Below are 12,071 nucleotides of genomic sequence, written 5' to 3'. Positions count from 1 at the left end.
GGTGTCAATGAAAGTTAGAAACAAAAACATAGAGAAACCCTTAAATATTAGGAATAGATCAAAATTTCTAAATAATAATAAAGGAACAGAAAACTTCACTTATCATTCAAATGCCTGAAAATAACAAATTTTACCCCATTTTATACATGTATTTTGGCTAACACTTTAGTCTATTTGTGTATATGCAAAATCAAACTGACTTTTTTCTCACTTGATATACCAGACTGCCTCTTTCCATGTCAACATACATCAATGTCTATGCCAACTTCAATGGTCTTTTATTATTCTATCCTATGAATGTACTACAATTGATGCAATGTCTTCAGTGGGGTCTCCTTAATATATTGCTATTTTAAACAATGTTGAAGAAAACCAAATTACACGTGTTTCTATGTCCTAAGGATATTTTAGTATCATGGAATTAATGGTGGAAACATGCTTTTTAAAAATGTGGTACAGGGCCGGGGATTTAGCTCAGTGGTTCCGATGCCTGCTTCGCAAGTGTAAGGTCCTGAGTTCGATCCCCAGTACCAAAAAAAAAAAAGAAACAAACAAACAAAAAAATGTGGTACAGTACTTACACCAAATTGTCTATTTGAAAAAGTCATTAGCCATCTTAAAGTTTAAGCAGCATTATAAACTGCTCTTCATCTTCACAAACTTTATAGGTGTAAAACAGCATTTCAATCCCTTTTAAAATTAAATTCTCTTTACCAGGGACTCTCTATAGTTTCTTCTATCTTTATAGGTCACTTGCATATCTGCAAAAAAATACTTTACCCAATTTAGAGTTCAGTATAGCTTAGTGCTAATCCCCAGCTTCAAAATAAATAATTAGAATTCAGTATTTTTTCCTTGATGATTTGAAAAAAACTCTGTAAAATGAAGATACATTTTTCATCTGATGTATGTTGTACATGTTTTGCAAGTGTGTTGTCTCTCATCTTGTTAACTTTTTTCTAATATAAAGGAGGGTTTAATTTTTCTTTTGATAGTGAAACTTCAGAATGCCTGCTTTTTTACAGGTGGTGTGTTTAGCATGCACCAGGCCCTGGGCGCAACCCCCCACACATAAAAAGAAAGAGTGCTTGGTTTTGAGGTCATTCTTAGGGAGGCACAAATAGGCATTTGTGTTTTCTTTTGGTACTTTTCTCATTTTGTAGTATTTAAAATGTTTTATCTATACTCCAGGAACTTTTGTGAAATAAAAATCTAGCTCATAGTTTTCAAACAGTTCACAGCCATTTCATTCATGGGTAATTCTGATTTTCCAACTAATATGGATGTCACTTGTATCAAGTTCTAAATTCTTACAGCTATTTGAGTGTTTTCAGATTTTCTATTAAGTTATATTCATTTATCTGTCTTTTTGGCTGTTAGCAAACAATTTGTGAAGATAGCTTGTTTTGATACCTAGGAAGGCAGGTCTTCACTACATTTTCTGAGTGACATCACAATAGCAAAAGAGGGTATGGGAATCAAGTGTTCTGTGATATTTTTATTGGCTTTATATAAAACTGATATACAAAAAACTCACATTTTGTGACTAATAAATCTTTCTAGTCAAGAACATGGAGCCATGTTCCCATTTCAGTTTCCTTGTAAGGTTCCTCAGTAAAGAACATACATGCACAGGTGAACACTGATAGAAAATGGATACTAGATTTTATCAGAGTAAGTTTTAGCCCTGAATTTGATATATTATGGGAAATATTTCATATTGTACTTTTTTTTACAATGTATACAACAATTCCTTTAATGTGATTTAAAGAACAAAATACTATATACACATTTGTTACTGTGGTTAAAACACTTTTAAGTAGTCAATAAAGTGATCTAAAACTTCCCATGGAAAGTTGATTTTACATCCCAAGCTCCTAGGGCAGAGAAGCTGAGCCGGTCCCAGCACCTGGAAGGAAGCTCCCCCGCTGCCATCCCAAGCTCCTAGGGCAGAGAAGGTGAGCTGGTCCCAGAACCGGGAAAGAAGCTCCCTTACTGCCATCCCAAGCTCCTAGGGCAGAGAAGCTGAGCCGGTCCCAGCACCTGGAAGGAAGCTCCCCCGCTGCCATCCCAAGCTCCTAGGGCAGAGAAGGTGAGCCGGTCCCAGAACCGGGAAAGAAGCTCCCTTACTGCCATCCCAAGCTCCTAGGGCAGAGAAGCTGAGCCAGTCCCAGCACCTGGAAGGAAGCTCCCCCGCTGCCATCCCAAGCTTCTAGGGCAGAGAAAGTGAGCCAGTTTCAGAACCCGGAAGGAAGCTCCCCCGCTGCCATCCCAAGCTCCTAGGGCAGAGAAGCTGAGCCGGTCCCAGAACCCAGAAGGAAGCTCCCCCATCACCATCCCAAGCTCCTAGGGCAGTGAAGCTGAGCCTGTCCCAGCACCTGGAAGGAAGCTCCCCTGCTGCCCTTCCATGCTGCTAGAGTAGAGAAGATGAGCCACTTAGGTGCCAGAAGCACCCCTCCCCCTGGGAAAATGAGAAGATATGTAAACAAGCCTCAAAAACAGACATCTGGATCACTTACAGCAACCCCAAAGGGAAACAAGATGGAACAATCATACTGAAACACCTGGATTCTCTGAACTGGCAACAAAAGACGATCTGGGAAAAATGAAATCAGAAATAATTTTTAACATAGAGCAAAGATTTTGCTCATGGTGCAAGACATGATTAATAAATCTAGAGAGGACACAGATAAAAAAAATAGAGGATCTGAGGAACATGATGGAATCCCAATATAGGAAACAAATGGAATCCATAAAACAGATGCAACCAGATTTCCAGGAGATTAAAAACTCCATCGAAAGTCTGCACACCAGAATGAACCAATGTGAGGATAGCATTTCACATATAGAAGAAAAGATTGCAATTAGTGACCAGGAAAAGAAAAATTGCTTCAAAATTGTAAAGGAACACGAGAAATCAATCCAGCAGCTGCTAGACGATGCAAAGAAGAATAACATAAGACTGATTGGAGTCAATGAAGAAACAGGAGAGAGTGCAGATGACATACAAAAACTGTTCACAGAAGTGATGGCAGAAAACTTCCCAAGGAGGGGAAAAGAACTTGACATACAGATAAGTGAGGCATATAGGACTCCAGCTAGCCTTGATCAAAAAAATCTACACATAGGCATATAAGAGTTAGGATTCCAGAAATCCAACAGAAGAATAACATTCTACAAGCAGTGAGAGAAAAGAAACAAATCACATACAAAGCAAAGCCCATCCGAATCACAGCAGTCTTCTCAATGCAAACCCTCAAGGCAAGAAGAGCTTGGAGTGATGTATTTCAAGCCCTAAAGGAAAACAGCCTCCAACCCAGATTGATGTACCCTGCAAAACTATCTTTCAAAATTGATGGAGAAATAAGATACCTTCATGATAAAGAGCACTTCAGGAACTTCATGAATATCAAACCGGCACTCCAAAAAATTTTAGACCATACCCTAGGAAAAGACAATGAGGATCACAACCCCAGGAAACCCAGTAGAATGAATCCACTGGGCATGACAAATTAAACGCAAAGGGGGAGAATCCAACAAAAAGATAAAGACATGACAAGTCTTTAAAAACTTTTAACCTCATCTCCCAAATGAGTGTATAATTCAATCTTGTTATTGTACTGATTAGTATTTTTCTGATTCTACAGTTGCACACCATTCCTTGTGCTGTACTGGCTATTTACCATCTTCTTATGTCCACTTTTTAATTGGGTTATCTATTAATGAGCTCTAAGAATTCTTTATATAGTCTGCTCATAGGTTATATGCATTGTAAATATGGTCTGTTTAAGGACTGCTTTTCATTTTAATGATGTCATTTAAAGTTCTAAATTTTGATGGAATCTCGTTTATCAGTTTTTTTCTTTTACACATCATGTCTTTTATATACTAGGTAGTCCTTGCCTACCCTGAATTCATAAACATTTTCCCTTATAACTTCTTCTTAAAGTTTTATACTTTTAGGCTTTCATATCTAGGTTCATAGATTCCTTCAAGTTAGTTTCATGTATGGAAATAAAGGGTGGAGGTTAATTTTTTATATATGAATACCAGGTGTTCTAGTGCCATTTGCTAAAAACACTATCTCTTCCTTGGCTCTTGAATTGAGTTTATATTCTATAAAATGCTAATGTTAAATAGTTTTTCAAAACTCAGTGGACCATATATGTGTGGTTCTATTTCCAGATTCTCTTTTATTCAAATGATCTATATGTCTTCCCTTACACCAACACTGCCTTGATTACTGTAGCTTTAGAAGTTTTAAAATTAGGTACTAAACGTTTTCCAACACTGTTTTTGGTTTTTTTTTTTTTTACTTTTCTAGGTCCTTTGTACTCCTACATAACTTTTGAACTGCAATATCTAATTCTTCATTTATAGCAAGTATACACAGACTTGAATTTTTATATATACCTTGTGTTTTCTAATCCTGTTAAATTCAAATACAAGTTCTAGGGGCTCCTAGAGATTTCTTAGTATTTTCTCTGTAGATGATCATTTCATCTACATATAAAGATTTTGCTTCTACCATGCCAATCCTATCCTAATTGTGTCATTTTATTGCCAGACTATTTTGGTGGGGACTAGGTTTCAAAGTTTAATGGACAGATAAAGAGTAAGCATATCTGCCCTTGTTCCCCACCTTAAGGAGAAAGCACTGTATCTTCTCCATTCATATAAGGCCCTCTTGCTGGAAGTATGGAGTACATGTCTTTAATCTGTTGAGAAGGTTCTGTTCTACTTCTAGTCTCCTGATAGCTTTTACCATGAACAGCTGTAGAATTTAGTCCAACACTTTTTCTCCAACTAGTGACAGGATCGTATGGCATTTTCCTTTCCTCTATTAAAATGATGACTTTTGGGGGTGAATCTTCCAATGCTGAACCAAAACTGCCAGCCCTATAACAAAACCACTTTCTACATCCTGCCAGATCTGACTTCTATTAGTTTGTTTTGTTAAACAAATTTCTATCTATGTTCATACTTTTTTCCTCTATTATCTTTGTCCAGTTTTAGGATTAGCACAATGTTGAGTTCCTAAAATGAGGGGAGAAGTGTTCCTTCTTTTTTCTGCTTTAATTGTTTGATATAATTTATCAGATAAAATGTATATGAGCCTGCTGTTGTCATATAGGTAGGTTTTCAAGCTAGGAATATACTTTCTTTAATAGGTGCTATTCAAATTTTATACTTCCTTCAGAATTAGTTTCATTAATTTGTCTTCCAAGGTACTTCTTAGAAGTTGTCAAATTTATTTCAAAACAGATTTTTGAAAAATGCTTTCTATATCCTTTTAAATTCTGTAAAATCTGTGGTAATGTCTCCTAGATCTTGATATTGTAATTTTAAAAATGTATAATTGATATTGTGTAACAGGAAGAAAAGGTCTAAAAGAGCAGGGGAAGTGGGAGGGGCGGGGGAAAGGAAAGAAGGGAAAAGAAAAAAATATGAGAAAAGGAACAAAATGGAAACAAAGTCTTTGGAAATAGGGCAGGGTGGAGGGGGTGAAGGGAGGGCAAGGGAAGGGGAAAAAAATAAGAACCAAGAGACGCATGTAATGGTACAAGATCCCAATGATGAATGTAACTGTATTTTATTCTTAAAATGTACCAATAAACTTAATGGGGGGCAAAAAAAAAAAAAAAAAGAAAGTTGATTTTATTTCGCTGGTCATAAATATTTTGCTGCCTGGGGATAGACCCCCTCCAAGGTTTCCTCTCCGGGTGGTGGGAGGCTCCCCTACCCCAACCCCTGCCTGCCCGCCAGGTTGCCCTCCAGCCCTCCCCTGTGCCCTCCTCTTCCCCTTGTCAGCCCCTCCAGGCCTCCCTTTGCCTGCCCTTCCCCCTCTTCACCCTGTCCAGCCCTCTGAACCCTTGGACCTGCAGCACCATCCTGGCCACACCTGCACACCCTCCCCCGCAGCCCCATACCTGTGCTTCTTGTCTCTGTCATTGACGCCACTTTTCCCCATAATGAGGAGATGCTGCACCTTGGCCGTGTTGCCCACGCTGGCAGCTTTGTGGAGCTTGCCCATGGACCTGGGGCGAACCCTGTGCTGCGGACCTCCGAAGCTGCCCTGCAGGCCTGCGGGGCCCGAGGGCACCTGGCCCCTACTGCTGAGGCCAAAGATCCGCCTCATAGCTGAGGCTACCCCTCCCTTTCAGCCTTTTTCCAGCTCCGAAGCCAATTCAGCAAGCCACAGTGTCCCAACCACTAGGCTCTGAGGCTAGGTTCCAACGGATTGGAATCTCAGTAACCAAGCCACGTGCCTGATTGGAATCTCAGTAACCAAGCCACGTGCCTGATTGGAATCTCAGTTATCAAGCCATTGCCTAACTGCCGCTGAAGCAGCGCATGCTCACCAGGCCTTCTCAGCGCGTAGGTGCTCCTGTCCGCGTGGGTCCTGCAGGATGCTGCGCTCCAAAACTGTGTGGACAGCCGTGGGGCCTGGCAGCACATGGGGCCGCTAACCAAGGCAGAGGGCTGAGGACCATGGAGATCATCCTTGGGGGAGGACAAGGAATCATGGGCAGTGCTTCAAGGTGGCGGGCATTGAGGTAAGAACCTGCCTGCCTCGGCCTCCTGAAAAATAGGTCCTTGGGTCCCCAGATTTTGGCTTTTGGGTGTGTGTGCGCGTGTGCATGTGCGCGTGTGTGCGAAGGACACAGATTTGGATGGCCTGAGGTGGTCTGTCCTAGGCTGTGGTTGCAGAAGGGAGCAGAGGGTCACTTTGCAGAGCTGTTGGTGGGAGCTCCCACTTTCCTGGTTAATGTTCAGGAAGCTTTGCAATTGTTTGTGCGCCATCACACCCGGCAGAGGAGAGGTCCTTCTTGAGGGCCCTTTGCCTGGGCTTCCTCATTCCACAGGATTTCCCTCAGGGTCCCTCTGGGTCACTCACCCCCACAGCCATGCACGTCCCCAGCTGTGCACAGTTGCACCAACACTGTCCCCCTCACAGCCCCCCAGGAAGGGTCGTGTGTTGCTGGGGCCCGGTTTTGAGGAGGCTGAGTTGGGGTGAGACCTGGCACTGCCTTCTTGCAGTTGCTTAGCCTGGCTAAGTCCTCATGTCTCTGGGGACCTCTGCCATGTCCCCACCTGCACAGAGGGATCATGGTAGCATCTGCTCCTTGGGATGTCATCACTTGTGACTCCTATAATGTCCATAGGCTGGCATCACATGTACCCAGTGCACAGATTTCCAGATGGAAGAATAACAAAATGGTAAAACCCAGCCTAGGACACAAATGGGATTGACTTAGCAGAAAAGCCAAAGGTCCTTGCCTATACTTATGTCCTCAATAGTTTTACCTATTTTACCTTCCAGAAGATTGTTTCTGTTTTAATATTTAGATGTTTGATCTATTTTAGTTTAGTACATGGTGAGAGACAGGAGTCTAACATCAATCTGCTGCATGTAGATAGCCAGTGTTCCCAGCACCATTTGTTAATGAGGCCATCTTTCCTTCAGTGTATGTATTTGGTGCCATTGTCAAAGACCAGGTAGCTGAATGTGCCTGGAGTTGTTTCTGCATCCTCTATTCTGTTCCATTGATCCACATGTCCATTTTTTGCCAAAACCATGCTTTTAAAAACAAAAAAAAATCACTGTAACTTTGAAGTATAACTTGAAGTCCAGGCTTGTGATGTGTCCTGCCTTGTTCTTGTTGTCCAGGATTGCTTTTGCTATTCTAGGTTTCTTCTGGTTCCATGTGAATTTTAGGATTGTTTTCTCTAGTTCTGTGAGGAATGCTATTGCTAAATTGATTAGGATTGCAGTAAGTCTGTGTAACAGTTTTGGAAATATGGCCAATTTGACAATATTGGTTCTACCTATCCAGGAACAGGGATATCTTTCCATTTTCTGATGTCTGTTTTGATCTCCTTTTTCAGTTTTCATTGTACAGGTCTTTCACTTCTTTGATTAGGTTAATTCCTGATATTTAATTTTTCTTGATGCTATTGTGAAAGGTATTGTTTTCCTGACTTCTTTCTTGGTGAGTTTATTATTCATGTACAGGAACACTCTTGAGTTTTTTCTCTTGACATTGTATCCTGCTACATTACTGAATTTGGTTATTAATTTTAGGAGTCTTTGGGTGGACTATTTAACACAAACACCTCTTTTTATTCTGAAAAAGCATAATCACTAGCCCTGAATTTAAATTAGGATGCATATTATAATATTTTTACCTAGCAAAAAATACATACTGATTCAGTACAGCTATCTTTACATTTTTCAGTAAATGTTATTTTATTTTTATTTTATGTATTCCCAAACCCCCTCCCCTCCTTATGTACAAAAGCATCATTTCCATTTTCCCCTTCTATTTTCACTTTTTTTCTTATCCTTGTCTTCCTTTCTCCCTCTCTCCTCTCTTATTCCCCTTCCCATTTGAACACTTTCTTCCCAGTTTGGTGGAATTTTTTGAATCTTCTCTATAGAGGATCATGTCATCTGCAAGTAATTATAATTTGTCTTCTTCCTTTCCTATATATATTATTTTTATTTCTTTCTCTTGCCTGAGTGCTCTGGCTAATGTTGCAAAAAACACCCTATATCACTACCCCTTTAAATGTTTGATAGAATTCAGTGATGAAGCCATCAAGTCTTGGGCTTTTCTTGAAGAGAGAATTTTCATTACTGCTTCAGTCTCTTTACCTATTTACTTGTTACTGATCTGTTCTGTAGTAGGTTTTTTTTTTTTGGTACTGGGTATTGAACTCAGTACCTTGTGGTTGCAAGGCAGGTGCAGTGCCGCCGAGCTAAATCCCTGGCCCCATAGTTTTGGTTTTTTGTTTTTCTGGTGCTGGGGATTGAACCCATGCCATACTAAGGCAAGGGCTCTACCATTGAGATCCTCCTCCATCCCAGATTACTTTGGTATAACACTTTACATGCTTTGCGCTTGGAAAACTCTTAAAGTGTCTACAGTATTCCTCTGTAAAACAAAGAAAGGACAAAAGAAGATAGGGCTGATGTAGGGGACCATATTCTCAGAGACACCCTTAAAAAACAATAAACAATGGAAAATGGATCCAATAGCTGAGAGAGGATTCAAAGACTAGGCAGATTAAATGGAATGAGTGAAAAATCAGAAGACAGTAGGAATGGCATAAAAAAGTTTGTTTACAAGAATCATAGCAGAAAATTTTCTAAGTATGGGGAATTTTTTTAATGTACAGAAAAATAAGGTATATAGAACCCCAAATAGCTACAATCAGAAAAGAACTTCTCCATGACATATCGGAGCCAAAATTCCAGAAATTCAACACAAGGACAGAATCTTAAAAGCTGTTAGAGAAAAGTAACAAATCACTTATCCAGACAAACTTATTAGAATTATAGCAGACTTCTTAATACAAACTTTAAAGACAAAGAGAGCCTGCAGTGAAGTGTTTCAAGCCCTACAAGAAAAGCAAATGAGTACACCAAAAAATTCTCAAGAATATTATAGACAGAGACAATGAAGCCAATAATGCCAAAATGTCTAGTGAAATGAATACATCATTCATTGGGTTGAGCACTTAAGCAGATGGGGAAAACATGGAATGAGTAATAGGAATAAGTTAATATTTTTCAGCAATAACTCTCAATGTGCATGGTCTCAACCCTCCAGTCAAAAGACAGACTTCATATTGGATCAAAACACAAAGCCCAATATTATGATGTATACAAGAAACACATTTAACTAAAAAAATCATAGATGGAATCAATGGATGGAAAAGAATATTTCATGCAATGGGAGCCCAAATGCAAGCGGGATCAGCTATCCCGTTTTTCCAGCAAAGTGGACCTCAAGACAAATTGATCAGAAGAGGCAAAGAAGATCACTACATATTGAATAAAGGAAAAATATAACAGGAAGAGAATATATCTGTATGTATATCTATATCTCAAATACTGGTATACCCAACTTCATAAAACACCACTGGTCCTAAAACATCAGATAAACTTCAACACAATTATAGTGGGAAAATTCATTAACCCACCATCAACTAGACAAAAAAATTTAAAGAAATATTAGAGTTGAACTATACCTTCAAATAAATAAATTTAATAGATATCTACAGTGTTCAACCCAATAACAAAACATATGTTCTTCTCAGGAGCACATGGAACTCACTCCAAAATAAGACCACATACTCGCCCACAACTCATGCTTAAATAAATATTCCAAAATCAACATTACCCCATGCATATTATCTGATCATAGTGCAATAAGAATAGAAATCAATAGCAAAATCATAGAAATATGCAAAGACATGAAGATTAAACAATACACTCTTGAAAAATCAATAACAAAAGAAATTAAACAGTTCTCAGAATCAAATAATCATGCCAGTAAAACATGTCACAATCTAAGGGACACAATGAAAGCAGTCATGAGAGGGATGTTTACAGTTGTGAATATCCAGATTAGAAAAACAGAGCAAGCCCAAATAAGCAACCTAATAATGCACCTCAAGGTCCTAGTAAAATAAGAATAAATTCCAAAACTAGTACAAGTAAGGAAATTATAAAGATCACAGCAGAAATTAATGAAATTGAGACTAAAATATCAATGTAAAAAATCAGTCAAAGCATTGGTTCTTTAAAAGTATAAGCTCTACAGACACTGTTAGCCAATCTTTTACCCCCACAAAAAAGAAAAAAAAAAGACTCATATCAATGCAGTTAAAAAAGAGAAAGGTAAAATCACAATGTATTATGCTGTCAAAGTCCAGAAAATTATTAGAAATTACTTCAATAATGTGTACTCTAATAAACTGGAGAATTCAGAAAAAATGAAGAGAATCCTAGATACATATGAATTATGAAAACTAAACCAAGATGATATAAAAACCCAGAATAATCCAATAAGATGCAATGAAATTGAGGCAGTAATAAAAGACCTACTAAGCGCGGCTAAGTGGATTGCTGCCTTGGGCGCAGGCTGGACGGGGCAGGTTCCCTGCGACCAGGGACCAATTTCCAGCATCTGTGGATGTGCCTGGCTGGCACGGGCTGGATCTGTGTTTAGCTCTTCATTTATATTTTGGATTTCTCATATAAGAGAAACCAAATGACATTTAAGTTTTTGCATCAGGTAACATTACATTTTCAAGGGGCATCCATTTTCCTAGAAATGACTCAAGCTTACCCTTCTTTATGGCAGAGTAGTACTCTACTGTATATAAATACCACATTTTCTTTATCCATTCATCTGCTGATGGACATATAGGCTGCTTCAAAGATTTAGCTGTTATGAATTGTGCTGCTATAAATCTGGCTATGCATGTTTCACTGTAACACAATGTCTTTAACTCTTCCATTTATTGTGGTAGTAGGGATTGAAGTCAGGGTCTCACACATGCTAGGCAAGTGCTCTAACACTGAGGTACATCCCCAACTGGGTAGGTACATTTCTGATTGTCATAATTTTTAGACGAATGCTGTTGACAGTCAGGTGACCAGGACAAGAGGGCTGGGCTGCTAGGAGGCTTGCAAATGCAGGAGAGTTGAATATGAATCATTGTCCTGTGTCCTGCATACTTTCAAAGTTCATGAAATATTCACAAATGCAAGAAACTGATTTTTAATTTATCAAGCTTACAGCTTAACACTTTTACATATGAACAAAAAGTATTTTTAAAAATGGATTAAATATGAACTAAATTTTCCAGAAGTGCAACTACTCTGTGAATTGAGAAAGGACTGGACTTAAAAGTTTGCTCAGGAATTGGAACAATCATGTCATTATGGCGACGTGGTTTGTGGTATTTGGTTGATGTAACACATAGGTATCTGCATTTGTGACTGCTACGTTTAGTGACGCTTAAAGATGGGAGTAAAATGTGGCATTTTAATATAGGGAAATCTGTTTTCTGCCTTTCCTAGCTTCTAGTGGGTACCAGCAATCCCCAGCTTGTGGCCTTATTTTCTGTCTTCCAGCCCAGCAATGTAGCATCTTCCACACGTGCACTCTCTCTGAATCTGACCTTCCCGCCTCCCTCTTACTGGGGCTGTTGTGATAATACAGGCCCCACCCAGTTAATCTCATCTCAAAATCCTTCCATTAACCACGTTACCA

The 12,071-nt window shown here is 39.2% G+C and overlaps 1 protein-coding gene across 1 annotated transcript in view; it reads right to left on the bottom strand.

Moving 5' to 3' along the window:
• LOC101713677 (ankyrin repeat domain-containing protein 26-like) overlaps window positions 1–6,247 on the bottom strand; it is a 63,118-nt gene extending 56,871 nt beyond the window's left edge. The window contains exon 1 of the mRNA XM_021244588.2: window positions 5,931–6,247. Within this exon, the coding sequence (XP_021100247.2) occupies window positions 5,931–6,139 (209 nt within the window). The 5' untranslated portion in view covers window positions 6,140–6,247. The remainder of the gene's footprint in view (window positions 1–5,930) is intronic.
• Window positions 6,248–12,071: the final 5,824 nt, after the last annotated feature.

The sequence above is a fragment of the Heterocephalus glaber genome, unplaced genomic scaffold (assembly GCF_053883595.1).
Source record: "Heterocephalus glaber isolate CG9 unplaced genomic scaffold, H.glaber_assembly_v1.0 deba00001662, whole genome shotgun sequence".
NCBI classification, from domain to species: Eukaryota; Metazoa; Chordata; class Mammalia; order Rodentia; family Bathyergidae; genus Heterocephalus; species Heterocephalus glaber.
This window is presented reverse-complemented; position numbering and strand designations above follow the sequence as displayed.